The sequence below is a fragment of the Aspergillus melleus genome (assembly GCF_016097325.1).
Source record: "Aspergillus melleus strain CBS 546.65 chromosome Unknown contig2, whole genome shotgun sequence".
NCBI lineage: Eukaryota > Fungi > Ascomycota > Eurotiomycetes > Eurotiales > Aspergillaceae > Aspergillus > Aspergillus melleus.
Window position 1 is genome coordinate 5,659,234 of NW_025763371.1, and position 16,213 is coordinate 5,675,446.

Sequence of the window (16,213 nt, forward strand, 5' to 3'; positions counted from 1 at the left end):
AGTTCGATGGGTTCAATGATGGGCAAGAGAGATGGTCTAATAGGTCCCAGGGTAGGGTTGATCGAAATAATGACCATGGACCTCAACGCAGGATGCTGGGTAGCCGACACCTTGGTTTTAACGAAAATTTCTAGAGCCTTATTCACTGAAGCATATTCACTGAAGATGGATAGACGACTGCTTCACTCGTGCCTAGTCAGCGCTTCCCCGAGATCTTCCAGCCACAAAGCATCTCGAGAAAGCGCCAGTTGGGGGGAAAGTCGTGTCATCCTTGTGATCCGCGCACGGATCGCAGTGATAATAGGTAGTTTGGCGGGAAACTCCTCATTGTAATTGGATGGAAGAGTCGTTCTTTGTCGTGGCCGCTAAGGATTTACAGGTAGTCTCCGGGGAAAGTCTTGGGGAGATCCGCCGTCGCCCAGCAACAACTACCCTCACCGCCCGGACGCCAGCGGCAAAAACAAAATATGTAGATGGGGTTCACCTCCGCCATCTCTTTCTTCCTTTGTGCATCTCGTCCATCTGTCCACCAGCTACATTAACCATGCCTGTCCCTTTTGAAGCTCCTGAACGCACGGCAATGCGCAAATCCCTGCGTAGCCTTGAAAGGCACATCACTGGGCTTGAGCCGGACCATCAAATCCAGATGTTTCCGTCTGAGATAGATCAAGTTCAGTTCCTGCCCATGGTTCTAGACGAAGGCTCGAAGGACAGACCTACCTTTTTTTTCTCCATTTCCCGCCACCTTTTTTCTGAACGCAGATGAAGAGTTTGACAAGGAAAAAGAACTGGAGTATCCAGATTTCCATCCATTGCCCGAAGATGACGAAGATTACGAGTCCCCATTCAACCGTGCGCGTGTGACCGAACATTATTTCTCGTGCTATGCCTCACATTACTCTTTCAGCAAGAGACCCACGGGTGGTGAAATTGTGTGGTGTTTCGTCCCATAAGAGTACATCATCTTCTGGATTTTTCTTGTCTTTCTCACATATCTATAGAACACACAGCCGTGTGTACAAGGACCTCGATCGTTATAAGTATCCAGAGTTTGGAACAATGCGTTTTCAAGGGGTTAAAGAAGGGCCATTCGCACACCTGAAGACCAGCATCTGTAACGACCTGAACGCCGATGATGACTATCTTCTTCAAGGAGAACTGCTTCCGATCTTACGCCTGATGATAGCCCACCTGAGAAGGGCGCGGTTCATCGATCATATGGTCGCCCCGGTAAGTGTCCCTTGTATTTTCCCCTTTACCTCCAACTCAAGAAACAACATAGGTCTAATCCATTTCCACGTTAGGTGATGGCCTTTTCTTTCATGGGCCCGCAGCACGCTCGCGTCATCGAAGCCTATATGGACGGCCGTACTCTCGTGGTGCGCCCGACCAAACTGTATGATCTTCGTACCAAGGACGCTGCAGCTTTCAAGTCTTTCGCCCAGTGGTACTACGGAAAGCCACGTGCACCCACGGGATCCTCTCAGTAGCTTGCCTGCAGCGTTCCTTGCAATGGCTTCTTTGTTTTGTTTCATTTTGGCTAGGTAGCGTTGGAGCTGGGTAAGGATTTCGGTAGGCTGGTTGGCGTTTTCTTACTGTTTCGTTGGTTTTGTTGACTGGGAGCTTACATGATCATGAGTTCTTATCTTGTTATTGATATGGTTGGACTGTGTGCGATACCCTGAGTCATGTGGCTTTGTTTTTGTGATACCTAGGGGCTACTCATTGAATGTGATTTACTGGGGTATATGATTGGGTCCGTAGATTGATTAATAAACGTCTAAGAAGATACGAAGCAAGCAAGATTGAATCGCAAGAGGAGGTATCTGGCAAAGAAATCATCCAGCTCAATACAAAACACGCTCCATTTCCCAAGAGAAACAGGCACGACATGTCAAATTCGAAGATATAACCCAATTAACAGAATCTACTCGAACAAATTGTATCTGTCAATATACACCTTCGCCTGGCCATCACCACGTCCGGCGAGTTCTCGTCCACATTCGCACGAAATCCTTCTTCTCGTGCACTCCCAATCCAACGCGCTTGACGCGTCCCAGACGAGCCATCGAGTCGGCGACGTGATCCAGCAACGCCTGCTCGCTGCCGGTTATCCCAGCTTCCTCGGAACCACCATTCTTCTGGTCCAGGGTATCCAGGTAGTTGGCGTCGTAGGTGGATTTGCGCCCCGAAGCCGAAGCGGAGTCCTCCCCGACCTTGACCCCCTCCGCGATCCGAACTCGGATGCAATGCGTCGGCTTGCTCAGAAGTTTCCACAAAAAACTCAGATAACATCCAGGCACTGGAGTTACCACGTCCGAGGGGGTGTACCGTAAACTGACGGGGAAGATCTTAGTGGCGGACGGGGCGCTCAACAGCCCCAGACTGACGGGCAGGATTCCCCGACCATTGGTCGTCGTGCACTCGGGGAAAGTGACGATCGGTCGGCCGGAGTATTTTTGCACAAGAGTCGCGATATCGACGAGCTTCGTGCCTGGGGGAGGTGTCGGTCGGGGGGCAGCGAATGCGCGCAGGATCGCCTGCAGAAGCGAGATGTGTTCGACCTGGCGGGAGTTGGGATACGAGGCGGTGAAGATGGGGTCGAAGATAGCGGCCAGATAGACAGCATCGATGGGCGAGGTGAACGAGGAGGCGATGACAGATCCGCCACCTGGAAGACGCGCTTGATGTTGTTTGGACAGGGATCTAGAAATTCAGGGTTCGTAGTTCAGCATATGAACGCTTCTCCACGGTAGATTCAGGTCCTGGTTCTTACCCTTTTCGCACACCGTCCACCTGCAAGTCAATCCACCAGATACTCGGGACGCCGAGAATACACCACAGAGATGCTTTCTTCCCAAGAGATCCGATCGGAAGCCATTGTAGGACGAGGAAGTAGCTTAAACAGACGAAGACGAAGAACGGGAGGCGGAGGAAGAAGAGAAAGACGCGGAACGGCAGCTGAAAACTGAGGGGTTCAGAGGGAACGGGGAGAAAGGGGGCGATACCCGACCCTGCATCATTAGGAAGCGCGTTAGTCTCAGCCAGGGTCACTAGAGGGGGGCAGAGCGAACCTCGATCGCGAAACTGAGTGAACCTTTCCATGCTTGAAAGCTAGTTGTGGGGGTTGAAGATTACCGAACTTGCCAGGCGGGCATGTCTCCGAAACACAGTCCGTGCAGACAATAGAAGTGCGATCGAGTAGGACGAGCACAGGCTGTCAGACGATGGGTGGATTTGGAATGGGACTGCTTATCGGAGATGCAAAAGTCTCAACGGACGAGGATTCTGGAGGCCTTTCACATGCCCGGCCGACACCTGGCGCTAGCTGTTCTGGGAGCTGCCGAAGTAGCGGCCTGAGGCATCAGTAATTACATCATCGGTCGGACAGCCCTAATCACTCCAGTTACTTTCCTATCTTCTAGTCACCCTTATCACTATAAATGACAGGTAAGCTCGGTTTCCTCCTCAACAAAGTGATGCACAAGAGCTCTTGAGAGGTCTAGTCGTTTCCTCAATTCCTTGAATGACTTTTACGAGTCCCCATGCTTTTGAGAACCCGCAGAGGTAGAGTAAGAGTAGAGTCGCGTAGAAAGATATCATTTCTCTTCGTTCTTCTGACTTATGTTCGATTACGGCAGGTACACAGACCTTTCCTGGGTTGACGATATGTTCTTTTGTTTCCCAGCATTGTCTGCCTCCCCCAACCGAGATGCTCGTGATAAGAGCACAAACAGCGCCCAGATTCAACCCGAATTGCGGTACATGGCTCTTCACGACATGGACAAGAATGATGGAATAAGCTAAAGGGGGCATAGCTATGGTAGGTGGAGCGCCGGTGATTGAACTAGTTGAACGTTGATTTGCATATTCGCATTTTGTCTTATCGTCCTGGCTCAAATTCGACGATATATGGTTTGGATATATTGTTTGCTTTTTAATGCATAGGGGTAACTAAATCGATCCTTTATCTCACACTAAATGAATCCGGGGCTGGGTCTCATTTTTGGAAAGAAGAAACGGTTTATAACTATCGAATGCTCTGATATGGAGGCACTTCCACGTTTAACGCTTCTTCCATGTTGCTCAAGAAGTGCTGGAAGCCTGGTAGCCTCTCCTGAGCCTACGCTCGCAAAGGAAATAAAAAAAAATCCCTCGGAAGAAGGCGCAGTTTACTAGGAACAGAGAGACAATCGACGTTGACATCTACGAAAGCACCACTAACTATAATGCGATGCGGTTGTACAAAGAGGCGCACTGAGCACGCGGCGGCTCCCATCAAAGGCTTGTATAGGAAGACTATCGCTTGGAGTGGGACTCTGAGCCTGCCGTGGTTAATAGTTAGTTTCATTATTGGCAAAGCTCCTATCGGTGTTTGTGCTGGATATGTACGGATCTCGATTGCTTCCGGAGCGCTCAGCGGCGAAACTAGGTCTTTCATGAGTATGTGTCTGTACCCTCGGCGCTGGATCATGGGCAGTGCATGCCTATAGAAGAGTGTCGGAGGCCGGTGTTAGTGACAGATGTTAAATAGGTCGAGTCGAGAGGGTCTGGAGAGGAGGGGTTCGCTAAGGAGACAAAGAATCGACAACGACCGGGGAACCTGGATAGCACAGACGTAGATAGTAAGCACTAGAAGATTTGTTATCGAGGCGCAGCCTGGCATTGAATGGAATATTAGCTTTTCCTCACTTTTAAACCCACCGCCTTTTTTTTAGCAGTCGCAGAACTGGCAGTCGATATATCCACGTATATCGTATATAGTTCTTTGTTTGGTTTCTCTACCACTGCTCCGATCTCGCCAGCTCCAGACTGGACGGTCATACGTGATGAAAACCACACAGAGCACAAGACCTGGCGGCCCAACAATACAGCGAGGAAGGACTTCGCTTTACGAGTTGACTGGGTGGGCCGGGTGTGAGGAACTACCATCGGACTGTCGAGATGTGTCTGTTGTTGGAGAACGTGTTTGTGTTGACGGCCTTGCAGGGTTAGGTGCCGAGTTTGGAAGATGTAAGGATCACCCGGAGTGGATAGAGGAGGGCCATAGACCGTACTTTTCGCTAGTTCCAGCGAAGGTTACATAGGATTTTACCTTTGCTTGTGGGTGATAATTTGGCAGGTTGTTGTCATTCATGGTTGGTTCTTGTGAACATGTATACTTGTCCTGATGGGAACATGAGTCACGAGCCACACCCAGATCTACTTTCAGTCATGGAAACATCATCTACGGATTCTAGACAGTAGATCAATCGTAACCCAAGTTTGTAGAAGTGACCAGATAAATGACAAGAAGTTAAACAGGTGTCTGCAATCTGTCCTTACCAAACTTAACCCAGTCATACATCCAAATCTATCCAGCCGAAGACACAGTACTGTATATAAAAACGTAGAAACCCTCAGGCCATCTGGAATCTACATCCAGCAGTCAACGAAATAAATTATAACCTCCATCCCAAATCCAAATACCACCACTACCTTCAACAAGCAAAGAAATTAAATCACAATGTCCTCTCTGACGAAATATATCCCCTCAACTCGAACACTCAATACCAACCGAACCCGACCCAGATCCTCTTACTTCTCCACCAAAACCACCACTATTGTTATCATTGTGATCTCCATAGTTCTTTTCATGATCAGTTGGCTTTCACTTCCTTCATTCTCATCTTCGCGCGGCCTGAATCAAGAACACGATATAAACCACGGTCAACTATCCCCGGATATGACTAGTACTATTCAACTCCCTGACCCCGACGCCGAGCTTAGTGACGACATGTTTGATAACAACCTCCTCGATCTCGAGCCTCATTCGGATGACCATGACTGTCCGTATGCAATCCCCCGGGAAAGACGCGAGGAAGAGAAGAAGAGAAAGCGATGGAGTTCCGCTTCCTCTGTCCCGTCCTCGTCTGCCTCCGTGTCTACATTCGCGGCGTCCCCCTCTGGAGAGATCTGGGTCTCGAACATCGGGCCGCTTGAGAGGCTTCATGTTAAGTTATGCGGATTAGGAGGGTTCGCTGTTATGGTGGGGGTATTGGCTACATTGTTATATGGAAAGTCAGGTTAGGGGCTTGGAGATGGAAGGATATGATGGTTTTGGTTGATTTCGGGGGTAGGGTAAGCATGTATCATGTACACTATGCCTCGGTATCTCCGGTTATGCAGAGTCAATCGATGGGTCAGTCACGAACTGTAGCTCTAATAGACTACTTTCCTTTCTATACAACCTATAAATATACTATACTACACAGTCTAATATTAACAATCTAGCTACCCAACCTAAACTCCGATACTTACAACCCCCAAAAGAAGAAAAAGATGATATATACAACACCCCAAACCCCAACTATTCAAACTAAACAAGAACTCTGCCTCATACTTCCCTCCCCACCCCCTCCTCATCATCCTTCCTCTCCCCGGGCAACCGAAACATCCAAATCGCCACCCCAACCCCCATAAACGCCACACTAGTCATCATCCACGCCAACCCAATCCACATGCCCCCCAGCTGCAGCCCGATCTGAAACACGCCCGTAATCAACAAACTAGCCACGATATTCCCGACCGACTGCAGCACCTCGATTATTGTGAAGAGGCGCGCCGTTTCTTCCCGTCGCACGAGCGTCGTGATTAACGACCGCGCGAGATACACGAATGCGGATCCGCAGGTCTGTACGAGGAGACTGGGGATCAACACGGCGATGGAGGGCGAGAGGCCGATTCCGAGGGTTCCGACAGCGAGACAGATAATGCTGAGGCGCGCGAGGGTTAGGTCTTTTTTGATCTGCGGGAGGTGCGAGAGGAGGTGGCGGGAGATGGCGGGGAGGATGATTAGGAAGAGGGGGATCGTGAGGGCGGGTTTGAAGGCGATGAGGAAGTTGGATTGCGAGATCGTCCAGTTGTATCGTGTGGAGATGTATTGGATTAGGAACCATGAGGAGCCACGGCTGAGCCGGTAGACGAGGAAGGTGCTTAGTAGGAGCATGGTTTGGCGGTAGCGGAAGATAAACATGTAGGGCGCGATGTAGTTGCGGATGTAGATGCGAATGCGTGTGGTAAGGGGTGGTTTCTGCACGCTGGCCGTGGTACTGGTGGTGGTTGTGGAGGTAGGGGAGGCGAAGAGAGGGTCCGAGACGTCGTTGTCGTCTTCGTCGGTGATGATGATCTCCGGACGGTCGTGTTCCTTGCTGAGCGAGCGCTTGACGTCGCCGGTTGAGAGTCGCGAGAGCTCGACGCTGGCGGAGTCTCGATTCGACGGTCGAGCGTGCATTGTTTCCGGCAAGGAGAGCGCGCAGAAGACGCCGATGATGGTGACGCCCCAGCCGAGGACCAATGGCAGCCAGGGGTCCATGGCCATGAGCCAGGAACTGGCGGCGTTGGACGCGAAGTCGGCACCCATGCTGGCGACGCCGAATTTGAAGAACATGGCCGCCCTTACCAGTTAGATGTGATTGGTACAGAGGGCAGGGAGAAACTCACCTCTCGTCTTCGGTCGTCACGTCTGACATCATCGTCCAGATAATCGCAAACGCAACGACCGGGCCTCCTCCGAACAGCCAGGTGAGACAAGATAGCCAGACCGTGCGCAGCGGAAAGATATCGGAGTACCACATGACAACGAACTGGATCACGCAGTTGAGCAGAAACCCGGGAATGCTGAGACAGAGGGTCGGTTTACGACCGCGTCGATCCGCCAGCAGACCGTACGGGATTGCCAAAAAGATACCTAAAACAGGGTAAACAACAGTCCAACACCCACTGGAATCACTCCACGACGGGATTCGTCCAAGGAAGGGAACGCAGCCGATTCAGATACACAATCTTGGTCGTGAACGGTGTCGGCAGCGGATCGAACATACTCAGAATCCCGTCGAAAAACTCCATATATCCCTTCACGGCGGCCAGTTCGGACTGCACGTCCTTCACCTTGCACAGCTCCTCGTCCACTTGGCCGTTGGACGGGATCTGTGTGGGGTCGTATTGTGCATAGTATTCGCGACAAACGATAGATTCGTAGATGCGAGTGACAGGACCGTGGGCCATCACCAGGCCGACTTCCACAGCCAGGATCATGGTGAAGAGGGTGACCATCAGGCGCATGCGCAGGTTCGGGTCGATCGCGTTGGGCTCATCGCGAGGGGTTTTGTCGAACTCAGTGCTGTCAGAGTCGGATTCGACATCGAAATCGGCGCGATGGGGAGTCGAGGTGGCATTGTCGTCGAGAAAGGGGACATCTTCGCTGTCACGACCACGGTGTTCTAAGGACATGGTTCAGATCGGTGGTCATCCAAGGTAGTTTTCTGGTCGTTTTGGTTCCCCAGCGGGGAAAACGGGGAGAGCAAGCCAAGTATATAGGTCAAGATATATTTATAAATTAACAATCATCAGTTATGAATATATGAAGACCCAATACGGAGTTACATGAGCGAGTTGAAGGAACGAGCATAAAAGGGGCGGGGGGAGAAGAAGGGAAAAGGAAGAGAAGGCGGTGTTAAGGAAAGAAGTCCGTCGCGATGATCCAGAGGGAAAAAAGAATTAACGCGGGCGGGTGATTGGATCGGTTTGATGGCATGAGATTGCAGTGCTATTGCTTTTCCCCACACGCTCCGCTATCTTTAGTATAGGGGCCGCGTCGCTCGGTGGCCTATGACAGTCTGTAAGGGTTGGATGAGGCTGACTGTATGGGGCTGAATTGATAGGAGAGTCGTGGACAGAGCAGAGACGGTTCCGTTGGTCAAGTCGAGATACGATCTCCGGACTATGAGCAAAGTCCAACAGATGCGGCTGTCAAGATGTCCTGACAGAACGGGGAGAACCCAGAAGAGAAAAAGAAAAAAAGAAAAGTTCTCGAATGCCGCGCCCCACCCAGGGCACACTCGGCCAATCACGGCTTGAACCCCTGAGAGGGGCCAATAGGGGTGCAATCAATCCCTGAAGGCTTGCATCAACCCCTTTCCGGAAGTATACGGCAGTCAACACACTCCCTCATCCGGACAGGATTTGCCGTGCGCTTGAAACTGTGCGATTAAGTAATTTGAACAGGTCGAATAGATTAGGGAGCGGATAAAAGCGGCATCTTTCAGACTTCTAGTACAGTATAGGAGAGAGGAGGTTTGGTAAAACACCAGCAGCTAACTTGGTACTAAGAGGTGCATCCTGCTACAAAATATCCCAACTTCGGGGCATTGTTTAATCGGCACTATGGCGAGCGCACCTACGAATAGACCACATCACTAAAATCCACCTAGTTCTTACTAAATTGGATAACTGCATGAGAACTAGGGCAGGAGACAAGGCATCTACCCGAATTCTAATAAGGATATACCTGACATACTGCTACGAAGTAGTTTCGAGAGCGTACGGATAGTGCATGACGCATGAATAATAGAATAAATATATTGAACTGAGCGAGATGCAATAAATTCCTACAGTGTAAGTGTACTTCCAGCAACCCCCTTTCCCCATACCCATACCTCAACCCTAAACATCCTCCAACATCTGCCTCGTCCCCTCCCTCGCAAACACTACCTGCGTCACATGCAACACCTTCTCACTAAACCCTACCTCCGTATACGTAAAATAATAAATATACTTCAACCGGAACAACTCTATTTCCTCGTCGGAGAGGGAATGTTCTCTTCGCAGCGCCGGCGCGATCAGCGTTTCGTAATTGTCTATGAAATTTTGTCGATATTCGGCCAGAGCCCGGGCGTAGTGCGCGTCGTATTCGTGCAGAGACTCCAGGCTCAGCGTGTGCTTTGTGCCGTTGTTGACGGCTTCGAGGAACCGGGTCAGGCTGGGGTTGTGGCCGCCTGGGAAGATCTGTTTCGGTTAGCCAAGTTCTAGTAGGAGAATGCAGAGGGAGAGAACGGGGGGTCTCGTACGTAACGGGGTATAAATCTGGAGATTAATATGCATGTTAGCAATACAGCTGTCTAACGAACTCAAGGACAGAGGGAAGGAGGGACAGGTATAGGCGATACATACCCCTCACCCTGAGGAAACTGATTCCTATACCGCTATTTGTTATCATCAGCATAATAATCACCACAGACAGTTCTAGAGCCTCAAGCCAGAAACATACCAATTCAGGCATCAAGACCGTCTGCACACAAGCAATGCCTCCCTCTTTCTTCAGCATTCGATCAACCACCCCCCAAATCACCTCTAAATCCTCGTTCAGATTCGCTTCGAACATCTCGATCGCGACAAACTTGTCGTACGGGACCTCCGGTACCGGCAGACTTCGGTAATCGCACAAGAGGACGGTGATCTTGTTATTCAATCCTATTTCCTCGATTCGACGATCTGCTTCCTCTTTCTGTCGCACAGAGAGCGTGATACTCGTCACGCGACAGCCGGTAGTACTCGCGGCGCGAATCGCCATGCTTCCCCATCCGCTTCCGAATTCGAGTAGATGGTCTGTAGGCTGGAGGTGGAGGGCCTGGATTATGCGGTCGAGCTTGCGATACTGGGCTTGCTCGAGGGTGTCGTTGTCGTAGTCGGGGTGGGACCGTGGGAGATAGATCGGGCTGGAGTAGGTCATGTCTGGGGACAGGAAGGCGGCGAACATATCGTTGGAGAGATCATAGTGGGCGGCCATATTGAGCGCGGCGCGGTTGACAGTGTTGGTGTCGGTGGTGCGGAAGAGGAGGCTCGAGAGAGCGGCAAAGATGGTGGACGTGGGAGTGGTGAAGTTGGAGAGATTGGTGCGGTTCAGGATGAATATCTGACATGGTCAGCTCTTAGGACTGTCTGTGTGCTCTGAAGAGTGGAGGAGGAGGACCTGGAATGCCGCCTTCAAATCGGGTGTGGTAATTTCCTTGAGCATGAACGAGTCTGCGAATCCCTATTTCAATCAGTCAAAGTTAAGAGGGATAGGTGAGAATGTTACAATATCTGCAGATATTAGAATGCGATACCAGAACTTTGCATCGTGGACGGTGATCCAGGCACTTGGGCCGGTTTCGATGGACCCAAATGTCCACTCTGTGCCGTCTGAGCGGATCACCAAATGCCCATTCGTAATGCCCTTCAAGAAAGAGAGCACCAGTTTCCTGGCCATGTATACAGGCACAATCTGGGCACCCCAGAGCAGGGTAGATTGAGTGCCATCGAGCACTCGCTTAGTGGCAGATCCAAGAACTCGGCCGAGATCCATGTTGATCACGCAGGAGACCAAACACCCGTTCAGGGAGCGAGAGAGGATGGAAAGATGGACCGGAGGAGGGGGAGACGAAGCAAGAGAATTGGAAGTCCAAGCGAAACAAAGAGAGAATCGGCGCTGATCACAGGACCCCCCACTCCGGGACTAGCGCCCAGCCTTGGGCCTTTCTTTCTTTTCGCCTTTCTGGCGCGGATTGTGCAGTCGAGCAGCTTGTCCTTGTGGCTATATTATAATCCCGCCAGAAATTGCATGGAGGGGTATGATTACTATTTATCTAATCAGTCCGGTCAGGCTAGAAGTATAGTGCAGCCCATGATATGCCAGAACTAGAGATTGTAACAGACTAAGTAGATTCAAGAACGCGCTGCATGCTTTAGGTCTCACTGGCGGAATTGAAAATACTAAGCCAAACTACACCGAATCGGAACAGCTACACAGGACGATGAAACCAATTGAGCATATGGGTGCGTCGATCCGGTGGATCGCCGCTTAAGATTCCCCTCTTAACTGCAGGACGGCTAGATTGCGAATATTTAGTCTTCTAGTCTCTGCTGCATTGGTCGTGCAAGGTGCATAGCGTCGGCTAGATTAACCCTAACATCAAGCCCGTCAGCGGGAAGCGGATGTCGAGTATTTGTAGACCAATGACAGAATCTATGTAATAATATTAGAAGAAGACCTATTCATATAGAACACATCTTTTGCAGAATGTAGATTGAAGGCAATTGATTATGCTTGCGGGCTGTTCCACTTGTCTTTTTAGCTACTCTGAATGGGCTTCAAGTTTGCTTTTCGAACTGCCATTGGCCTCTTAGCTACACTAGATATTGCCCAACTTTGATCACATTTTATGAGCTTCCAGGCAATATAAACCGACCTCGACTGCCAAGCATAAACGTCGTATGAAGATAGAAACTACATTTTCTTGAACCCAACCGCTGAGATCTGCCCAAACTATATTCAGGACCCTGGCTCGTAATGGTCGCCATCAATGAGCTCGGTACGATTGCTTTGAGCTCCTTTCTATCGCATACGACATCTCTCAAAGGACGAATCTTTCGACCATACATGCAAAATTAGGCAAGCAGCGAAGAACGAATAGTAAGAAGAGGGAAGCGACAAGCTTCCAACCAAAGAGTACTGTAAGGATTTAGGTAGAGTAAACCCTGATAAGACATCTCGCGCTAGTCCTAAACAGGTAGTTCCTATCCGCTCCGAGACGCCCTGACAACTCCGATGTTTTCCGGATGCGGCGCTAGTCTAGATGCGGTAGTGGCAGTATGCGTCGGCCAGGAGTATGGGAATGAGGATGAGGTCCACAAACTATATTCGTTTTGGTCTAGACAAATGTGGCAGAAGAGAAAGACATGAACTTTGCAGAGTCTTCTTTGGTTGGCTCACAACTGTCGCTTTCATAGTTTGACTAAATTCATCATCTTCAATCGCGAAAATATGTATTGTCTTCCGACGATTTATTCTGCATCCATGTCTCAACTTGGCACCTGTTGGACTCGTATACATAGTGCTTTTCTTGGGCGAGCATCTTCTTGTTTTATCGACGGAGTTTGTCTTGTGGAACAGCCCAGTCTCTCTGCGTTTATCAACAATCCCCTCCATGACTGGGACCTGCGCGAAATCCTAGCTATCTCTCTTCCCCTTTAGTACAACGCTGCGCAACCAAGAACCTCAACATCTGCAGTGTAGCCGCGCCCTGAGTCCCAAAGACAGCGAGATCGACCTGAAGCTTCTTGACAGTCCAATTTCGCAACTCAATGCCCAGAAGCGAGTCCACCCCCAGCACTGACAGTGATCGATCACGTTCAACCGACGACAGAGATGCTGACGCCATTATCCGTTCTCGATCACTGACAGCATGCTGAGTACCTCCAGAACCCACACCAGCACCGGTCCCGACCTGATGCCTATTCCTAGCCAGCATCAGCTGCTGCAACATAGGCTGTCTTTGATAATCAATACTCGCCAGCCCATAACCACCGCCCGTTCCCAAGTTCAGCGCAATCTGCGCCTCACGCGGACCCTCCACCTCTCTAGCCGGATCACAACAATAATCCAGGATGCCGTAGAACTTGGCCCGCGTGATGAGTTTGAGAGTGCTGTATGCGAGAACGCGACGCAACAAGCTCGGATCTTCGGCTAGGATCCCGTCATCAACCATCGCGCCGAGATCCAGCAGAGTGGCCATTTCGCCTTGGTTGACGCGGTACCGGGCAAGTGCGTCTTCGTAGGTGTTCCCTGCGTCGTAGTTCGTTTGGCTTTTTATTCCGGCAAGACCGGATGCTGAGGAGAGGAGGACCAAGAAGTCCATTCTGCGAGGGAGGACCGTGTGGGGTTTCCATGATCCGAGGGGACTTGCAGTCGACGGCGTCTTTCCAGTCGGGGTAGGGCTTTCGGAGAAGAGGCGGTCCTAGGATGGGATGGCTTAGATATAGCATGGACAATGGTGACTTCCTTAGATAGGGGCAGAAAGACACGCAGAATTCGAGACAGGCATGCTGGGATGGTTTCACCTACTCTGGCCACAATAGACATTTGGATTACCCCCTTGATGGGTGGCATCTCTGACGAGAGCCGGCCAAGAACCTCCTTCATTGTCTCCAGGTTCGTCACGTCCCAGGCTGGCGTCTCTACGCGAAAGACCTTCGCTCGTAGCTCATCAACCAAGTCAATGGCAGCCTCCGCCCGAGGCCCGTATCGTGAAAGCAAGACGGGGTTCTTTGCGCCGCGCTCAGCCATCCATGGCGCCGCGGCACGTCCGATGCCTCCAAGACCACCGGCTAGTACGAATGTTGAATTGGGGTCCATGTAGAAGCTGGGACGCGTATTACGCGTGACCTAGAATTGGAGAATCAGTATCAGGTGTCGAACTATTCATGCTATCGAGACAACCAGCGGGACGAAATATCATACCTGGACCCGTGATTCAGAAGTCACTGCAAGCACAAACTGGCCCATACTCTCGCCCGTCTGCACCTTTCGAAAGACTGCTTCAACCTCACCAAGATCATAAACATGGAATGGCTGGACGGGGTAAATAACACCAGCTATACCACTGGCACCTTCCAAATGTCCAAATATTGCTCTTTACTGATCCAACCCACAGCGGGTCGTCCACAGCCCTAGCCTGTCCAAATGCTGACCCGAGTGCTTTGGCCGGGGTTGGATCTCCCACGGGCGTTCCAGTACCATGGGCTTCAACGTATCGAAGACAGGGGATCATGTACAACTCATATCTATCTATCCCTTGCACCGTACATACATAGTTCCAGATAGTGCTGCCAGCCTACCACCAGGATGAGATGCAAGAAGCAGTGAGACGATGCAATGGCCCCATTCCTCTAGGTGGAAAACTGTCAAACCCCGCGTGGCTCTCTCCCTTCAGGTGGTTCTGTATCTACATGCTATATTGTTGGAAATTGAGGATTTAGGTAATGTCACTATACCAAGAGCCCAACAGTAGGTTCACAACTTCTGAATCTTCTGAGCCGGAGGAATCAGAACCGCGGTCTGATGACTGATCGCAATCAAATTCATCTTCTCATCGAATAGCAACACCTCCATATCCATCCGTCCATTCAGAATCCGCTTACATTCGTTTCGTAGATAGAGCCAGCGAACGCCCTCCGCAGGCAGCCGCTGCTTGATCTCCGTCGACAACGTCAACGAGACATTAACCATTCGAGCCTTGAGCATCTTCGAGCCGTCATCATCCAGCTCTCGCCAATCTTCTCGACCTTCCTCGCGGGCCTTCTGCTGCTGCTCGGCAAACTGGAGAGTCGCTGCCATGCTTCCCGTGGACGGTTTGCCGTCTATGTCCGGGAATAGGTCCTCCTGCACAGGAAGTGACATTTCCACGATGAATTGAATCATCTCGGTAGTCCAGCGTGCGTAGGTATCTGTACCGGCTCCGGTTCCTTTCCGAACCAGAGACCCCTGCGGATGGCAGTCCCAGCCCGGTTCAATTCACTGCTCGACGAAGCTGTTTTCGCTGCGCGGGGTCCTCGGAATGAACGCCTTGGCGTAGGAATGGCCTCGTCGGAACCCATCCGGGTAGAAGGCGCAGTGATAGGAGATCCAGTCCGGGTGACTGTCTGTTTCGAGTTTCGTGAGGTCGATGGGGTTGGGCGCAGGCGAGGGCCGCCAGCCTGTTTGGAGTGTTACGCCTTGGGTTGAGAAGTTGGTGATTCTGTCCCATGCATGTTTAGGATTCTCTCTGGAAGAAGATAGGTGCGCAGATTTCTACTCACACCAGATCTCCCGAAGTCGTGAGTTTATTGCCCTGGAATGACTCCACGCGGAGAGTGGACCATCCCTTGCCGATACTCACCTCTCGGAGAGTCATTGTCATCGGCTTGGTGGGGAATACCGGACAATAGAATTGCACGACCGCGGAGCGAAGATCAATCTGATCCTGCAGTTTGGGATGGTGGCGAGCATAGTGCAAGGCATATTTGGCCATTAAACAGGCGATGTAGCCTCCAATTGTGACTGTCAGACAGCTGGGGTCAGTCATATGTAATTATAAAGCTGGAGAAGACAGAATGTGCGTTCAATACCATTTCCAATCCCAATTTCTGAGGGAAGCTGAACTGTAATTGAGGGGCCACTGGACGGCTGGAAGTCCAAGGCTTGAGAGAGACTCGTTGGAGAAGTAACCATGATGTATGCTCAAGTAGGCTGAAAAGAACTCTACTTTGAACTGTAGCACAGGGAAAACATTTGAGAAAAGAAAAGGGGATTCGGAGTTATAACAGGAGAGGCAAAAAGAACAAAGAAACAACCCTGCCCTGAACCATGTTCGGCTTACGAAGCCTTCCCTCCTAACTAGTTAGTGTTGGTTAACTGTTCCCAGACGCCTGTAGGGGCGTACCCGACACCCAGAAGACGCCGAACAGCTCCTGGTTGAGTCTCAGTTGCAGTCTCAACTGGAAATATCTAGTACGTATATAGGGTTATTGCAAATCGCTTGCTCTCGTTGCACAAGCGAGATAACCTACCACTGGAAGCAACTCTATCAATATCCGG

At 50.7% G+C, this 16,213-nt stretch overlaps 7 protein-coding genes across 7 annotated transcripts; 1 reads left to right on the top strand and 6 right to left on the bottom strand.

Annotated features, from left to right (window-relative positions):
• Nucleotides 1–1,307: 1,307 nt before the first annotated feature.
• On the top strand, nt 1,308–1,490 carry LDX57_004800 (uncharacterized protein; the record flags this gene model as incomplete). Its single annotated transcript, XM_046086475.1, has 1 exon — nt 1,308–1,490. One exon carries the CDS (start codon nt 1,308–1,310, stop codon nt 1,488–1,490), a length of 183 nt encoding a protein of 60 aa, XP_045942440.1.
• Nucleotides 1,491–1,973: 483 nt separating this feature from the next.
• On the bottom strand, nt 1,974–3,105 carry vps66 (lysophosphatidic acid acyltransferase LOA1; the record flags this gene model as incomplete). Its single annotated transcript, XM_046086476.1, has 3 exons — nt 1,974–2,706; nt 2,777–3,014; nt 3,075–3,105. 3 exons carry the CDS (start codon nt 3,103–3,105, stop codon nt 1,974–1,976), a joined length of 1,002 nt encoding a protein of 333 aa, XP_045942441.1.
• A 3,148-nt stretch (nt 3,106–6,253) lies between these two features.
• On the bottom strand, nt 6,254–8,458 carry LDX57_004802 (putative MFS transporter). The gene is made up of 3 exons (XM_046086477.1): nt 7,863–8,458; nt 7,483–7,729; nt 6,254–7,436 (listed from the first exon to the last, which is right to left on the bottom strand). Exons 1-3 carry the CDS (start codon nt 8,269–8,271, stop codon nt 6,377–6,379), a joined length of 1,716 nt encoding a protein of 571 aa, XP_045942442.1. The 5' UTR covers nt 8,272–8,458; the 3' UTR covers nt 6,254–6,376.
• A 1,024-nt stretch (nt 8,459–9,482) lies between these two features.
• LDX57_004803 (SAM-dependent methyltransferase) lies at nt 9,483–11,164 on the bottom strand (the record flags this gene model as incomplete). Its single annotated transcript, XM_046086478.1, has 4 exons — nt 9,483–9,825; nt 9,888–10,732; nt 10,790–10,852; nt 10,898–11,164. The coding sequence occupies 3 exons, from the start codon at nt 11,162–11,164 to the stop codon at nt 9,923–9,925; spliced, it is 1,140 nt and encodes a 379-aa protein (XP_045942443.1). The 3' UTR covers nt 9,483–9,825; nt 9,888–9,922.
• Nucleotides 11,165–12,812: 1,648 nt separating this feature from the next.
• Nucleotides 12,813–14,143, bottom strand: LDX57_004804 (beta-ketoacyl reductase; the record flags this gene model as incomplete). Its single annotated transcript, XM_046086479.1, has 3 exons — nt 12,813–13,595; nt 13,703–14,023; nt 14,099–14,143. The coding sequence occupies 3 exons, from the start codon at nt 14,141–14,143 to the stop codon at nt 12,813–12,815; spliced, it is 1,149 nt and encodes a 382-aa protein (XP_045942444.1).
• A 507-nt stretch (nt 14,144–14,650) lies between these two features.
• LDX57_004805 (uncharacterized protein) lies at nt 14,651–15,058 on the bottom strand (the record flags this gene model as incomplete). Its single annotated transcript, XM_046086480.1, has 1 exon — nt 14,651–15,058. The coding sequence occupies one exon, from the start codon at nt 15,056–15,058 to the stop codon at nt 14,651–14,653; it is 408 nt and encodes a 135-aa protein (XP_045942445.1).
• A 93-nt stretch (nt 15,059–15,151) lies between these two features.
• Nucleotides 15,152–15,847, bottom strand: LDX57_004806 (hotdog fold domain-containing protein; the record flags this gene model as incomplete). Its single annotated transcript, XM_046086481.1, has 3 exons — nt 15,152–15,374; nt 15,436–15,676; nt 15,745–15,847. 3 exons carry the CDS (start codon nt 15,845–15,847, stop codon nt 15,152–15,154), a joined length of 567 nt encoding a protein of 188 aa, XP_045942446.1.
• Nucleotides 15,848–16,213: the final 366 nt, after the last annotated feature.

Coding starts and splice junctions, on each gene's coding strand:
- LDX57_004802 (XM_046086477.1), bottom strand. CDS start 8,271: ATGTCCTTAGAACACCGTGGTCGTGACAGCGAAGATGTCCCCTTTCTC. Junction 7,730..7,862: donor GTTTTTCGACGGGATTCTGA/GTATGTTCGATC, acceptor ACCCTGTTTTAG/GTATCTTTTTGGCAATCCCG. Junction 7,437..7,482: donor GTGACGACCGAAGACGAGAG/GTGAGTTTCTCC, acceptor CTAACTGGTAAG/GGCGGCCATGTTCTTCAAAT.